The following is a 17737-nucleotide window of genomic DNA, read 5'->3' as shown; positions in this document are numbered from 1 at the left end:
AACTAGGGCTGGACCATAAAACGATAACGATATACACTATACCTCGATAGAACTTTTCATCAATATGAAAATAAGAAATGTTTGATATGTCAATAGAGATCATTGGTTGTAGAAAATAATGCACAAACAGCTTATCGCAATGCGTGTGGGAGGAGAGCCACTGCTCGGGGTGTGTCAGTCAAGACTGAGCAGCGCATTGCCATTTTGGTGTAGCTTATTGCGATTTTCAGGTCAGACAGATCCGCATTTCACCCTTTCGCCAACCACCCTCTCAACCCAGGTCTAAGGAGCAAGTCGCAGCCCAATTTATGGTATATTGCTCATTTCGGGGCTTTCGCATGCAATGTGTGCATGGTCAGTCACTCAAAAGCCAATTAACAGTTTTTGCAGATTGTATGCTATTCATTTTGTCTTGGATATAGCTAAATCCCACAACCAAGAAACTGCATCGGCTACATTGTATTTATTGTTCATTCTTCTTTATAATTTGAATTCCTGATTTTATTTTGGTTTTTAATTGTTTGTGGCTGTTCTCATTGTAGACTGCGATCCCTGGAGTAGTACTGTATTTCGTTCTTTTTCTTACACCCGTCCGTATCGGGAAGAATGGCATAACACAACTTTTCATGTTATTTACGTACCAGTAGTTAAAAAAGATAGCTACAATATCGCCTACTGGCAGTATGGCCTCAAATATTTGGGTTTTCCAAAGAAAATTGATTGACTTCAGTTTAGTAAGCCATATAATTCATATGAATGAATTAATTTAATTGTACATTATTTTTGTATTTTGTTTGATCAACATACCGAGTGATTCACTGCTGTGAATAGCTTGATAGCCTGTGTTATGATTTTCCCTGGTATTACTTTGTTTAGTAAGATAGGCTATTTCTTATAGAATAGTGTGTTTAAACTATTGCGCTGTAGGTTTAATGGGGAATCAAAATTGGCCCATAATAAACGTTTAGGCAATGTTTTATTGAAATTCTGACGAGAAAATACGTAGAAATTCGGATTTATCTAATTTATGAGATTGGTTAGTTGCTAAATTTTTTAAACAATTCAGTGGAAGTCTGTACCTGCTGCAAAATAACTTTTGAGAAACATCTGTCTTATTTACCTCACATTTTGTAGACTATTAATTGTGACTATGGAAATTGCCAGTATAACCTGCGCAGTATAAATGGATCTTAATGGTAATGAAAAGAGTTAATTTGATTGGATATGAGTGAATGAAGGTGCACCACACCCACTGATAATACACCTGCGCCATGCACCTTGATGAGTGTGCCCTTCACTTCACCTTACGAAAATGCCGTCATTCAAAAGCCACACCTCACCCAGTGTGGCATGCACCTCGCCTGTGACTGCGCCAATGCAGCATGCGAAGATGGTTCCGGAAAATACGGCCCTCAAACTCAAAAAGCGAAGACAGTGTGGGTAATATAGGTACAAAGTAAGTAAGACACAGAACAGGTTTTACTCTGTGAACCTTTCTAGCTAGCTCAGTAATCATGCTTCCTGATATACCCCGGGCAATACCTCACATTTATTTTATCGTTTGAAGCTGTAATGTTATTATCTATTAGAGCACAGGGACTTTAAGCGTTTACAGTCTCAAACTCAAACACTGGCTTGTCGGTCCCTGAAGACAAGCAGTGTATACAATGCATTCAGAATTAGCTACCTCCTCCACAACCTCCTGTCAATGGCAGGCTAAGCTAGATTCAAAACACATTTTTCTTGGCCGTTGTGGCAATGTAGCTATAGTGTGATCACTAGGTGCTGTCTTGTATGTTGACTAGTTATTCGTGTTTGTTATTGTTGGCTTTTCTGCCTGTTTGAGGGCATACTATAAATGTATTGTGTTATTGTTGTGGGCTTATTATGGCACAGATACTTTGCTTTTGTCAGAACACAATGGAATTCCTGTAAATTTGTAATATCCTGCCTTCAGAAAATGAGATATTCCATTGGCTATCGTGACAAGCCTGCAGAAAGGATATGCTGTCCAGAATTGAAGATGTCTATTTTGTTTGTTCTGTAAAATATGGATGTGTGCAGACTTTAGATTTGAGATTTTAGTTATTCTTTTATAATTTATTGGTTATATTAATACATAAAAGTGCTGCCCCAGTGCATGGTGCATTAAGAAAGGAAAAGACAGACAGCGTAAAGGTTTTGGTCAAAGGACCATCATCAGTACTACTACACTACTCTACTACTACTACTACTACTACTACTACAGTCTGTCCTGTAATGTTTTTCTTTATGCATCTTGCGCTGGGGTGTCTTTTTTGCACCACTGCATCATTAAAAAGAAAATATCTTTTGCCATCTCGGTTTCTTTAAAACATTTTTCTATGGACTTTCCCTGAATTTTGAGTGGTATTATAAGTTTTTTCCATGACGCTTTGATGTTTTTAAATTAAACTTACGCTACTGCTTCAACCTTTGAAAATATTCTTTGATATTCTTTGATATGTGCAATAACTGTTACCTGACCACATTTATTCACCATTATTCAACCAAGAAGCAAAAGCAGGGGATTGTATCTGCTATGTTTCTCATTTTCCCTTCAGTTTTTGGGACTGTGACAAACTTTTCCTCCGGGTTACGGAAATTTGTTTGATAATTTGCATTTCTTGTGAATGAGATTTCCATTGTGTTCTGCAGGGCAGGAAAATGTGGGTATTGTGGGTAAGTGCTTCCATCTTATGAGGGCATTTTGTGTGACTCACTCTGCACTCACCGCTGGTAGCCTGGCTGAGTCTGCTGAGCGCAGGCACTGGTGGGCATACAGGTATTAAGGCACCATCTAGTCAGGTCTTTTTTTTCTTGTTCCTAAGCTGTGGAACTATCTAGAATGTGATGTCACACTGCTACATGATGGGGTTCACAGTGAACAAGCCAATCCCTATGATTATCATTTCCAGGCACCGCTTTGTGTTGATTTGGGACCTGTGGGCCCTGACGTCAGTGGCTGCTTTGTTCGTGGGTACAAATTTGCAGTCAGTGCACTGCCGTCATATCCTTGAGCAAACTGTTGGAACTGTCACAGCCTTAGTCACTTACTTAGAACTTATGTGAATTTTCAAAATGTTCAAAGCATGAAACTGTCAATGTACAACTTTCAGACCTGTTAAAGCATTGTGCAAGTTCTTCGGACTGAGTGGACTGCAACTGAGAGAGTGAGCATGAAATGAGAAGGGCAAGGTGATAAGCCAGCTAATTTAACACAAGCTAATCAGCTAACACTAGCAAGAAACAATTTTCTTCTTGTTAGCAATGATGTAAATTTCTAGAATGTGATGTCATACTTTGCTAAATTATGGAGTTAACGGTGAACAAACCGATCGCAATGATTATCATTTCCAGGCACCGCTTAGCAGTGATGTAATCATTTCCTGTAAGCACATCTGCTCGAAGATACGGAGAGACAGAGAGAGGGAGGGAGCGAGAGAGTGTGAGAGCGAGAGAGAGAGAGAGGGATAACGCAGCACATTTGTCAGCCTCCAGTAGCAACAAGCGACACTGTGCTTTTCTCACACAGCCCAACTCTGCTGCCGTCAAACTCCTGGACAAACGCAAGGGAAACGGGATCCCCCAGACGCGGAGCGGGAGTGGTGGCAGACTGTGCCCCCCGATGCCCAGTGCTCCAGGCCCCCTCAGCTATCCCAGCCACCCAGCCCAGGGCCCCACGGACATCAGCCTCCCTGTCTTTCTTGGCTCCAGCAACCTGACTGTGGTGCCCCGGGTGGGGGAGTTTGGCAGCGAGGGCAACAGCAGCGCCCTGCCTCAGGTGAGCGCAGTCTGGGAGGGGGGAGGGACTGACCTGCTGGGGTCCCCTGTTCATTTGTTTTGCCTTTCTGAGGTTGAATGAAGTGCAGTTGGCACAGAATGAAAGGTTCTTATAAAGCATTCCTGGTATTGTGGCTGACTGAGGGATTGTTTTGTTTTTTTGCAACGACAATATTTATAGATTAATCATGGCTGGTGATAATTTCTCTCCAGGTGGTTCTGTTAAGCTTTTACAGAACTATGAATGTGACTTACTTTATCCTAGTATGTCAAAGTATAACGTGTGATGGTGTGCATACCCCATCTGTTGGGACAGTGTTACAGTGTAAATGCCCTGTAAGACTCTGTGAGAATGTAAATTCCCTGTCAGTCAGACCTTCTGTATCATTTAATTTAATTCACTTAGAATCATGTTACCTGATGCTCTGAGGAATTGCAAGAGGAGAATATATTCTAGATAATCCCAGTGTTATTCAGTGAGCTACCCTCAGCCTGCCCCTACAAACCACTCCCCCAACCCCAAAACTGAGCTTATATTTCCCAGCTGAAGAACCTTTCCACATATTCTGCTTTTCAAGTCACACCAGACCAGATACTCCTAGTAGCTGAGGTTAATGAAAGGTTACCAGGGATTGTTACAATGAATTTCTGGTATTTAGCAGGTGCTTTTATGTGCACGTGTGCAGCAGGTCTCGTGGAATTGACAATGCAAAATACACCTCAGAGTCAGGGCTTAGATTTCACACCAAATGGAGAGATTATGTGAGGCCATTTGAAGTTGCTTATCAAATTTCACTTTTTTTCTGTGGTGAAATTCAGCTGCTATTTCAGAAGGAGAAAAAAGGTTATCTGTTATGTATAATATAACTGTGAACTGGGACACCACTTTCTTAAACTACTAAAGAAATATACAGTCACAAAATACTTTGGGTACTTAATGTGCCAAATGGGTTCCCCAAATGAAATGAAATCCCATTATGGTGTGTAATACTGGGCAGTAACGGTCAATTATTATGGACTGACATCATTGCGTAAATGGCAGGAAGGTTGCAAGATGAGCGATTATATGAAATATGAGTGACTGGCTGTTACCCCTGTCAGCCCTGACTGAGACGTAAGGGCATTAACAGATCTTATGCAAAGATGTTAGTACAACAATATTGTTATCATAGGTGATCTGAACTGGGATTTGTTAAAGCCGGTCTCAGATGATTTTAAGGCCTATTGTGACACAATGAATTTGACGCAAATGATTAACTTATTAACTTGTGTTATTGCTATGATACGAAACACAAAGGTTCCTAAAACAAAGCCCTGGTTTATAAAATAAAAAACCCTACATTTTAAAGATTTTACAGAGCAAGGTTTTTTTTACATGATCTACTTTACTTTAGCAAATACTTCATTTCTCTCATTGAAAAGATTAGTATGGGCTCATGCCAGGAAAACTCATTCTGAATTGATTTAGGTGCTTAAGAATCAAATGGATCTGTCATTAAAACAGCGCAGTCTAAGGTCACTACAGGAAAACTTAATAACTCTTACAAATTTTAGAAAGCAATTGGATCTGATATGTCTGCAAATCGTATTTGCATCGGTTGGTGCCTTGCATGGTAGCCAATCACCGTTAGTGTTTGTATAATGGGTGAATGAGCATCAATTTTGATAAAGGCGCGATATAAATGCCAACCATTTAGCATTACTATATGTATTTTGAAACTACCACTTTAAGCTGCAATGACAATGCCTAAACATGCCGATAGCCAAAATAAGGATTGAAAATGTAGAAATGGCATAAGCACTTACGCAGTCCTAATGAGGGATGTGTTAAAATGCCATAGGAATTGTGCACTCCTAGTGTGGGGATGTGCTAAAATACAGTATCATCAGCAGTTGTGCAGTCCTACTTTGGGGATGTGCTAAAATACAGTATCATCAGCAGTTTTGCAGTCCTAGTGTGGGGATGTGCTAAAATACAGTATCATTAGCAATTATGCAGTCCTTGTGAGGGGATGTGCTAAAATACAGTATCATCAGCAATTATGCAATCCTAGTGACGGGATGTGCTAATATGACACTAGCGGTCCTATTGTGCTTATAAAGAGGTGTATGAAAACTATGTTAGCAGTGGTGTAGTTCTAAAGAAACCGTATGAAAATGAAATCAGCAGCAGTTGCATGTCCCAGTAAATGGACATCGTCAGTCAGTTGATAAATGTTCATCCAAAAGAGGGACCTAATAATCTGGCTCCATTCTGTCGAAATCCCACTGTCATTTGCTATGTTTTTGAGTTACAGCCACCCTACTTTACTCTCTGCAGACTACCATTGGTGGTTGGTGCCTTGCATGGTAGCCAATCACCGTTAGTGTTTGTATGAATGGGTGAATGAGCATCAATTTTGATAAAGGCGCGATATAAATGCCAACCATTTAGCATTACTATATATATTTTGAAACTATTTCAGACAGATCCAAAATGTTGAATTGTTTTAGTTAACATTTTAGGGGCAGCCTGTAGCGTAGTGGTTAAGGTAAATGACTGGGACACACAAGGTCGGTGGTTCTAATCCCGGTGTACCACAATAAGATCTGCACAGCCGTTGGGTCCTTGAGCAAGGCCCTTGACCCTGCATTGCTCCAGGGGAGGATTGTCTTCTGCTTAGTCTAATCAACTGTACGTTGCTCTGGATAAGAGTGTCTGCCAAATTGCCAATAATGTAATGTAATGTATTAATTCTATTTGGGTGAAAATTGTATCAATGTTTCAACACGGTACTATTACTGCAGCAAATAAAGTTGAGTGACAGAATTGATGCCTTAGATAAGAAAGAGTACTGTGTACCTCTTTTTATTGACCTATCCAAGGCTTTTGATATTTTTGGCCATGACAAATGTGTTAGTTGGTTTAAAAGCTGTGTAAACTGTGTTTAGTTGTCTGATAGGTTGGCTACCCTTAATAGGGTCCCTCTGGGCTCAGTCCTGGGCCCCCTCCTGTTTATTATCTATATCTACACTCAGTGAGCACTTTATTAGATTTGACTTATTTTTTAGACTGCTGCTGTAGCCTATCCACTGAGAGGTTTGATGTGTTGTGTGTTCAGATATGCTCTTCTACATACCACTGTTGTAATGTGTGGTTATTTGTGTTACTGTCACTTTCTTGTCAGCTTTGACCAGTTTAGCCCTTCACCTCTGGCCTCATTATCTCATTATCTGATCTCATTAACAACCAGTTTTGAAAGGCTGCTCACTGGATGTTTTTTGCACCATTCTCTGAAAGCTCCAGGAGATCTGAGATACTTAAAAACCCTGTCTGGCACAAAAAAATCATTCCATGATCAAAATAATTTTTTTCCCCATTCTCACATTTGGTCTTAAAAACAGCTGAACCTCTTCACTATTTCTTGTTTAGTTGCTGCCATATGATTGGCGAATAAAATATTTGCATTAACAAGCTGCGGTATAGGTCTCCCTAATAAAGTGGTCACAGAGTGTCTATTAACAACATGGGTCAAAATGTATCTGCTGCAAATTTCCTTTTTTTTGCAGATGATAATTTACTGCTGTGCTGCCATGTCAGTTAAAACTAAATTGATGATATTCTCAAAGGATAAGGAGAATCTTCTGACTTTACCGCAATTACATATGATGCAAGACAAATAGAGATAGTATCAGCCTATAAATACCTTGGATTCCTGTTTGATGATTGTCGTACATTTAAGCCCCACTTTCAGTATCTTGCTAAAAAGCCAAGGCTGACATTGGGGTTTATTTTAGAAGCAGATCAGGTTTTTCTTTTGACTCAAAAGAGATAAGGTAGCTACTTCTGATACCTTCCTGCCCGTAATACACAATTGTAGAAGCATAGTTTGGAACCCAAAGGAAACCTCTGTGCCTGATTGGGCAAGTCTCGGGTATGAGATGGTAGAAAGGCTCTTCTTCTGTGCATGCATGGACAAGTCAGACCTGGCATCTGACAGGACACAGGAGAAGAGAGCCCTGTTTAGGACCTGCCCTGTTCAGGATGCCATTTAAAAACGATTATACAAAGTCTAAGCACTTTAGAACTGGACTTCCTGCTGTGGATCAGTGCAAAACGTTTCTGGATGAGCTGCTTTTCAAAGTCTTTTCACCCTCTGCCAAAATCAAACAAAGGTTGGGTGTGTATTTTTATCCAGATTTTCTGACATTGTGAGTTGTGCATGCCAATGTGTAAATGATGCTTTCATGGAAATAACCTTGTAATGAAGACCACTTTAAGCTGCAATGACAATGCCTAAACATGCTGATAGCCAAAATAAGGATTGAAAATGTAGAAATGGCATAAGCACTTACGCAGTCCTAATGAGGGATGTGTTAAAATGCCATAGGAATTGTGCACTCCTAGTGTGGGGATGTGCTAAAATACAGTATCATCAGCAGTTGTGCAGTCCTACTGTGGGGATGTGCTAAAATACAGTATCATCAGCAGTTTTGCAGTCCTAGTGTGGGGATGTGCTAAAATACAGTATCATCAGCAATTATGCAGTCCTCGTGAGGGGATGTGCTAAAATACAGTATCATCAGCAATTATGCAATCCTAGTGAGGGGATGAGCTAATATGACACTAGTGGTCCTATTGTGCTTATAAAGAGGTGTATGAAAACTATGTTAGCAGTGGTGTAGTTCTAAAGAAACCGTATGAAAATGAAATCAGCAGCAGTTGCATGTCCCAGTAAATGGACATCGTCAGTCAGTTGATGAATGTTCATCCAAAAGAGGGACCTAATAATCTGGCTCCATTCTGTCGAAATCCCACTGTCATTTGCTATGTTTTTGAGTTACAGCCACCCTACTTTACTCTCTGCAGACTACCATTAGACCAGAGAAGATACTTGGTGTAATTTTTAGACCTAAAATGGCCTTTATTTCTGTGATTGTTTGCTTGACGACAACATTTTCCCTGCGTCATTTTCATAGGGGTCAGTGAGGGAAGGGAATTATGGGCACTGGGGCTCTTTCACATGCCCATGACTCATATGGCAGTTACGTAACTGTCCGCCTCGCATCTGCTGTAATGCTCATTCCTCTTGACTGAGCAGTTCACATCAGCAGCTTGCTGGCGCACTGATTTCCAGGCAGCAGTTCAGTAGAAAAAGTGAATCTGCCCCAACATCTGACCTGCCCATAGGGCAGTTCCTTGCACTTTACAGATTTATTTTTAGTGTTCATCTTTGGACATATTTCACTACCCCAGCCTTGCATTGGGAAATGTGCAGAGCCTCCCTTAATCCAGCAGTGTTCAGGGCAACAGAATCATTGGCCTTGTTTGAATACAGATTGAACACTGGACTGCATCTTGGTTCCCCTCCTATCCATAACCACCATCACTCCTATTTTACAATGTACCAATTGTATGGTTTTATGTTCTCTTCTTGGGCTTGTTTTGGATGCTGTCTGGATGTACGGTACTGTGTATTGGTTCCTAGCATTTTCATTAGTGCTTTGGTACTCACTGATCTGGGATTGTTTTTGAGCAGGTCTGGCACTATTTATCAATATTAATCACAAAAAACAATGTTTTAAGTGAAATTTGTTCGCATTTGCTGAAAGCCTCAAAAGTCAGGAAATTAAGTTCATCAACCCTAATGCTAACATCAGCCTGCTCTCCATCAAGGTGTATCAGCACAGATAAATGTCTACTCTACTTTACATTACGTATGCACTCATGACTGGACAGCACATTGAATTTGAAATGAAACAATAAATGTGAGGTTAAAGTGCAGACTGTCCCCATTTAATTTGAAGGTAATTACCAGTGGTGGCCGCTCAATAGGGACACCGGCCCACCCCCCCACCTGTCAGTGGGAAAACCCAATCTGTCAGTGAGAAAAAAAATAATACAAATATTTGAATCCATCCATCCATCCATTATCTGAACCTGCTTATCCTGAACAGGGTCGCAGGGGGGCTGGAGCCTATCCCAGCATACATTGGGCGAAAGGCAGGAATACACCCTGGACAGGTCGCCAGTCCATCGCAGGGCACACACACCATTCACTCGCACACTCATACCTACGGGCAATTTAGACTCTCCAATCAGCCTAACCTGCATGTCTTTGGACTGTGGGAGGAAACCGGAGTACCCAGAACATGCAAACTCCGCACAGAGAGGCCCCGGCCGACGGGGATTCGAACCCAGGACCTCCTTGCTGTGAGGGAGCAGTGCTACCCACTGCACCATCCGTGCTGCCCAATATTTGAATATAAATGTTTTAATAAAAATATCCGTTTTATCACATTGGCTCCTACATTTTGCCAATTTACTGTCAGTTTTGGCTTGGCACACCTCTACATTTAATTGGAGGGGCGTGTTTTCTGTTTCGAGTGACGTATTTTTGCCATGGTGATTGGCTGCTGCCAGAAACCCGGAGGGGTGCCCTTTTTTTGCATCCCTGGGCCATAGATATGCTATTCCCAGAAGCCCAGAGAGCCTTTGCTATAGCGGAGACTGCGATTCTAATGCTAGCAGCAGTCTGGAACCGTTTGTCTCCATCACAGATGTAGCAAGTATGGGAAGTCATTTATTTATTCATGTTTAAATACTCATTTCTTTAATTTAGCCATCCGAAATGGCTGAATATTGCCTGCCTTCATCGTTGGCTTATCGACCATAATCTTTAGCTTATAGAGCATAATTGGTTTATAGAAGCAAGATGCCAGCTACTGTGTGCTGCCAAGATTTAACCAGTTAACTCGCAAAGTAACCTATCCTAGCTAGCTTGTTTTAAAAAAATACTTTGGTTGTTATTGTTGCTACATGTAGCTTAGTTTAGGATATAGCCAATACAATATAAAATGTTATCATCCACAACTCGTGAGCATGTTTCCTTTTATTACAAGTTTTTCTGACAGGGAAGCAAACAGTGGCATCATCCTAACCTGATATATTTCTATTAGATACTGCCAACATTAGGCATCAAGTAGACAAATTGGGACAACATGTTTACTATTTTCTTGTTTTTCATTGTTCTATATACAGAAATATTTTAATATTGGCATTGCTTTGTCTTTCCTTTGTAATTATACAGGTTGGACGTGAGTACTGGTGTTTGTCTGTGTGCCTGCATGTGTGCGTGCATGTGTATAAGGGGCCCCACCCAGGTAAATGGCCACCAGCCACCACTAGTATTTACATTAATTTTTGGTGATGCGTTTCGGAATCACATCCTCCTTTATTCATAGCCCCGCCCCCTCCCTTTTTAGATGAAAAGTAATCAACTAAGTCCTCTATAGTTCATGGACAAAGAATTCTCACCCTAAAAAAAAAAAAATTCACATTTGTTTTGTTTTGCTTTTTAGACCGCTAGCTTCGGTACTTGAACTAGGTGGATACGCAACCTAGCTAGCTGTGCCAAAAAGCCACCTTGCTCTGGCAAGGTGAGAGTCAGATTTTAGCTGGATACTGTAACATGGTGGCTCTTTTAGACAGGTTGATGTGCCAAATGGCCACCTAGCTTTAGAAAAAATAATAACTGGCTTTGTTCGTCACCCTCACGGGATCGGGATAGAAAATAATAAACTAAAATAAAAGACAAATCGAATAATAACAAAAGCTTTTCAGCTCACTCTGCCCCAAACTCCTGGACTGATTTCTAACACTGTCCAGGTGTGTGCCTACTTAACCAGTAGGCGTGTTCCTCGGATTTCCCTGCTTCCTTCCCACAAACCGAGCCCGGCCGCCACACAAATGTTAATACAAACATGCTGTGTGCTGGCGGATGTCCACTGAGTACCACAAGAAACAAACTGCCTAATGAGACACTTTTTCCCACAGTAAGACGACTTGGCACTACTTGCATGAAGGTATCATGAGTCACAGGGTTTAGAGTTCCTGACAGGGCAGGTTATTGAAACACACCTTCTTCACTGATATACAGTATCAGTTGCTATATTTGTGTTTGTTGTGTATTGTTCCAGTTTTTGGTAAAAGAATGTACAACCACACCCAATCAACCCTTTTAACCTGGTTAACAAGGTATGTTCTCCTTTGGTCAGTCCAGATGTGAGATCTTGAGACGTTTTGGTGATTTGCACTTTTGTTCCTCTGTGACTAAGTAGCCCTTTCAAATAGCAGCTGAAAGACTCTAAGCCTGCTTTCTGGATTGGCTAAATTTCCTTGGAAGGTGAAAGGACATGTTTATGAGATGAAGGCAGAACATGAATCATGTCTTTGTGGTGCCAATGTGTACTTGGGCTGTTTATTAAATCAAAAGCAATGAATGTGTAATTGACTGTGGGGCAGCAGTCAAGTTTTATCATTAGGGAACTGTGCAGTAGTGATATAGTGCTGTGGCTGTGTAGCTGTGTAGGAGTATGTTGTGAGTAGTGCCATGAAGGTATTGTTTCAGATGTTTTGAAAAAATGTTGATTAGACAAAGGGCTTTGACCACGCCACTCCAAAACTATAATTTTGTTTATTCTCAGGCATTTAGATGTGGACTTGCTTTTGGTTTTTGGATCATTGTCTTGCTGTGTAACACAATTATGCTTCAGCTTCAGCTCACAGTCTGGACATTAAGACTTAAGAATTTATGATTCCTTTAAAAATGGGCAGGTTATCCAGGTCCTGAGGCAGCAAAACATCCCCACATCATAACACTACCTCCGCCATGTTTGACTGTTGGTTTGATGTTCTTACTGTGAAATACTGTATTTGTTTTACACCAGACATAATGGGACGTGTCATCCAGAAAGTTACACTTTTGAGTCATTTGTCCATAGAACATTATCCCAATAGGCTTGGGGTTCATCCAGGTTTTTTTTGCAATGTGAGATGAGCATTGATATTTCTCTTGGTTAGCAGAGGTTTTCACCCTAATCTCCCGCAAATCCCATTTTTGCCCAGGTTGTCTATTATTGTAGAGTCATGAACAGTGACCTTAGCTGCCATGTTGGTCTTTGTTGTTTAAAGTAAGTACGTTGTATTGTTGTCCAACTCTTTTGCAGTGCTGTGGTGGTTCTTCTGAGCATTCCTCACCTGGTCTCAGGCCGTTCTATCTGAACATTTTCTTAGTCTTCCAGACCTTGCGTTGACTTAAACTGTTCCAATTATCTTCCATCTTCTAATGTTTCTGACAGTGGAAACAGGCAGTTGGAAGCATTGTGAGAGTGTAGCCTTTTTCTTCTTGGTGGAAATGAACCATCCTCATTCTGACATCCTTGGACAACTGTTTAGAGGAACCCATGGTTGTCAACACCATACAGAATAGCCACTTCAGAATTACTTCAGTTACTTCAGACTGAAGCTGTTACTTCAGAATAAAGTTACTTCAGAATAAAGTTACTTCAGAATAAAACTTACTTCAGAATATAAATGACTTCAGAATAAAAAGTTCAGTGTTTTCATTTTCAGTTCAGAACATTTACTTTTCTTTTTTTTAAATCATTTATAAATGTTACATTTTTACGAACTTGGGATTTTCATATTAATTCACTTTTAGCGTTGTTTTTGATTGGCCAAGACAGTTTTCTGTGCACTGAAGGATATTTGGATAGTTAAAGACATTTATAATGTTCTGCCTACTTTATAAAGGCTGGCATAGGGGCATTCAGATGTATGACTCCAAAGCAGCTTCAATAGCTATGTTTTGCCCCTAGAGGTTGTAATTGTGTATATTGCAAATTCTTCAGAAAATGATACTTGATCTTAGTTTTGTTTGGAACAATTTCCTTGTACGACAGCACAGGAAGACAATTGAAATTTGAAATTGAACTTGACCTGAGCAGATCACATACCAGGCACTATCGTGTTGATCTTTAATGTTTGCGTGTGGGGTTTTTGCTCTGTTTTAGGGGTCTGTTGTGGTTCCGGCTGAGAGAAAACCTAACGGCGACCCGGTGTCATCCAACTTTGCCATGGCACTTCTGAACCCCAAGTCCCATTCAGCTTCCATGGAAAGCAAGCACTCCTCCAACCAACGGCTTTCCATCAGCGTGTAAGTCCTGCTATGCTATGCTATACTGGGGTGGGCATTTATTTGGTGTTTTAAGGAAACCCCACACCTATCAATGTAGGATTTCTTTCCGCCAACACATCAGGATTTCAGTCAAGCTAACAGAGCTAACAAAAAAGCATATTGCTTTTCTTGCAGTCATTCATAGATATTTTCATGTAAATATTGCCATGTTAACCATAGTGATTTGCACCTTCTGTCACACCCTTCTTTATTTTTATGGATTACCCTGTGGAAATACCGTTGTTATCGATGTAACTTATAAAGAGTGTCATTTGACATTACCATTGTGGCCAAATCCCATCCATTATCAATGTTTCATTTAACTTGTGTGTAGATTAGATTGTACTCTATATTCCAACATACAGTATATACTCAGTCCAGTTTAGCAAATGCATGCGTTTTCATTCTCTCTGCTTCTAATTTATTGATTTTTATTTTTTTATTTAGCATTGGTACTATATGTTGGCAAAAACAAACTAGGCTTGCTACTTATTAATCTGAATGCAGTAATGGTGGACGCACCTGTGCGATTTCTCAGCTGCCCACGCAAGTGTGCTTTTAACAGCAGGCAGGTCAGAGCGGGAGCAGCAGACAGCCCACACTGCTGTACGCCAAGTGATTCCGCCCAGCTCCTGAAGCCCATGCAGCACGTCAACGTGCCTCATCTCACTTCAAATATTAAAGCTTTGTGTGGGATTCACTGATTGCTTCTGACACCAGTCCCCGGTGATGTTCTGTAAAAGTTTCCTGCATCTCCAAAGTGTGCTATTTATTCTCTGCTGCTGCTTATCGAGCTGGCACTAGTTTGGTCATCGCCACCGCTGTATATCACAGAGTTTCCTCTGCCTTATCAATCTGGGGGGTTTTTACACTGAAAATAATGTTCACTCTTCACTCAGTTCCGAGAGAAAACAAAGTCCGTTTCAAAGGGACTGAACACCAGAAGTTGCCTGAGCGGTTTCAGATAAATACTGCCCTGCTGGTTGCGTTATGCAGCCAGACGGGAAGTGTGCGTGTGTGTGTGTATACATGTATGTGTCTGTGTGTATGTTTGTGTGTGTGTGTGTGTGTGCGCGCATGCATTTGCATGTGTGTGTGTGCGTCTGCGTGTGATGTATGTTATGCTGCTGTCCTGTTTGTGAATGTGTTATGCAGCCATACATGAAGTGTGTGTGTGTCTATGTGTGTATGTATGTGTATTGGTGTGTGTATATGTGTATGTGTATGTGTGTGTGTCTGTATGTATGTGTGTTTGTGTGTGTGTGCTTGTGTGATGTGTTATGCTGCGGTCCTGTGTGAGAATGTGTGAGTGTGAGTATGTGCGTGTGTCTAAGTGTGTGAGTGTGTGTGTGTGTGTGTGTGTGTGTGTGCACTGTTCAGGCTCAGCTCTCTGTGTGACAGTCATTCTCTGCGCAGGTGTGCGGCGCTCTACCCCTACACGCCGCGCCACTCAGAGGAGCTGGAGCTGAAGAAAGGGGAAATGGTGGGTGTGTACGGACGATTCAAGGAGGGCTGGCTCCGTGCTCTGTCTCTGAGAACCGGGAAAGTGGGAATCCTGCCTGCCAACTTTGTCACACCTGTGCTCAGGTGAGGGCCTGTTGCCATGCCAACCACTCACAGGTGTCAATGTGAGCTCATGCCTACTCTATATAAGAATCAAGCAGTTCATCCCCGCTTCTGTACAAGTACCCATCAGAGCAGAGACCACACTTAGCATCTTCAGTGGGGTCATTTCGGGGGAAAATGGACCCTTTTAAACTTTGACTTCTCAGGTCTTTCTGATATTTCACACCGGTAATTTAACATCATCAGAATCACAAAACTTAGAGTACAACTTGTTTGTATATTTTGTATGAGTACTTGATTCTTTGCATGAATTAAGTAAGAATTCAAATTAATCACCAAATTATTTCAAAACCACTTTTTAAGATTTTGCTCACATTTTGCTTGATATAATCTGATGTATAATGCACATGCCAATTTATCCTGTGCTTAGTTCATTACAGTACTATTACAAGGGGTGATTGCCTAGTTAAAGCAAGGGTGCACAGCTCCAGTCGTGGTTTTTGGTCTTCTGAGACCTCTATAAACTACGCTGGTTCACTTTCCTGCTTGAGCACAGTAAAATATTTAGGATGCACTTACAGTCTGTGACTGTAGCTGGTGCATACACAAATGTAAGATGAAGATATGAGTGTGCTAATTATATAATTAAGACTAAAAGAGGGCATGAAATCCTGAAAAAGGCCCAAATTTTCCCTGAACTGAACCAAAATGCAGGGTGCTACATCCAGAGAAAGACTGTATAGTGTAAATCATTTCCTTTGTGCTTTATTATTCGCATGTCTGCATCTTAACACTGAAATATTAATAATCCATGAAGATTTGGCAAGGGCTTTTTTTGTAAAGCATTTAAAGTATTTTTTGTGCAAAATGAATCTGAATTGATTCGTAATTATCAGTGTTTCACCTTTGCATGAAGTTAACCCCTTTTCTCGACACAAGCTTGAAAATTACATACCCAAAATAAAATTATTACTATTTGTGAACTGGTGTAATCGTGGTCTCTTCTGAAAGGTAACCCTTTTGGTTTGTTTTCCAAGAGTCAGAATTACCCAAAATATTCCTAAAACTAAGTTACAGAAGCTCAAACACGGTGAAAGTGGAACCTTTTTTACTCACTGTAAAGATTTTACCTTTTTGACTGCATACAGATTATTGTTGCTGTGGCTTATGCACTTAGAAACACAGTAGAGTCACAGCCACAACACTGGATAAATTCAAATTTTCTAATTTAATGACAATATCACCAAAAATTAGCATTCTATGATATGTCTGGGATTTTTTCTAAAAAGGACATTTGTAGACTCCAAAAAGACACATTATACTATGGGTCTTATGCGGTGTAAAATACTGTATTTTTCTTCCAAAACTATACAACACTTTTATCCTAAAAAAAGGTGTTTGCACTTCCCCCCCACTTGTAACCCTTCCCCTATCTCTCTGTCTCAATCACCCTCTCCTTATAGCTGTCCTCAGACAGCTACAAGGAGAAGGTCCAGAAGATCATGAAAAATAACTACAATAATCACGATAATACCATCTTGTTTTCTACTATATTCATTGAGGTCCATTGATTGAGGTTCTTGTCAAATACCCAACCCCCAACAGATCAACATATCAACAAGTCAAACCACAATTTCACATGCTATTTATTATTCAAAAGCAGACTGGCTCCATATTTATAAGCAAACTGAATAATAATACAATATGTTGAGAATGTATTTCGATGTTCACCAATATAAAATGGCGTCACATCACGAAAAATGCCCTCTATTGGGGAGTCAAAAACAATTTCACTGTCTTCCTCAGACGAGAGATTCCTTGGAACTCATCCAAAGGAAGTCCTCTATTTAGATGTAAACATCGCAATATGCATTTTTTGTTGTAAAGCGTCAACCCTTTTTAGCATACAATCACAAGAACTGCTTTTGCCGAAGTGCAACAGTCTCAATGTGTGTATTGAAAATGTTACGGTTTCGTTATGCAGTCAAAAATTCTGTGTTGTTTTATGGAAGCCTAACAAACTATACACCATTGGAAATGTAGTGTTATTACCTAAAATGCGTTTTAATCATCAATTCAATAACATGCCCCTAGTCAGTTCTTTAAGTGAGCCGATGTTATACTGAATTTTCTTAACCACGCTTTTTCTCTGCAACTATATTACCAATTCTGGTCAGAGATGCTCACACGTTGGCTCACCGTGTGCCAGAAAGCCTATGCAAAACCTAGATAATAACATTCCTATGTACAGGTACTTTTGTAGAAGTAAACAGCGTTGATAATTCCTCCAGAGATATTCTAAGTAAACAATGGACATTCTATTGATGTTTCCCTGAATAATAAACTATTATGCATTATGCATATTATGAACT

At 40.4% G+C, this 17737-nt stretch overlaps 1 protein-coding gene across 1 annotated transcript in view; it reads left to right on the top strand.

The window, feature by feature from the left end:
• Positions 1 to 17737, top strand: part of sh3rf2 (SH3 domain containing ring finger 2) — a 35841-nt gene that overhangs the window by 9547 nt on the left and 8557 nt on the right. The window contains exons 5-7 of the mRNA XM_061236933.1: positions 3554 to 3802; positions 13636 to 13778; positions 15216 to 15386. Coding sequence (XP_061092917.1) covers positions 3554 to 3802; positions 13636 to 13778; positions 15216 to 15386 — 563 coding nt within the window. The remainder of the gene's footprint in view (positions 1 to 3553; positions 3803 to 13635; positions 13779 to 15215; positions 15387 to 17737) is intronic.

Source organism: Conger conger, chromosome 3 (assembly GCF_963514075.1).
Source record: "Conger conger chromosome 3, fConCon1.1, whole genome shotgun sequence".
Taxonomy (NCBI): domain Eukaryota; kingdom Metazoa; phylum Chordata; class Actinopteri; order Anguilliformes; family Congridae; genus Conger; species Conger conger.
Note: the sequence above shows the minus strand (reverse complement) of the source record. Positions and strands in the feature narration are given on the sequence as shown.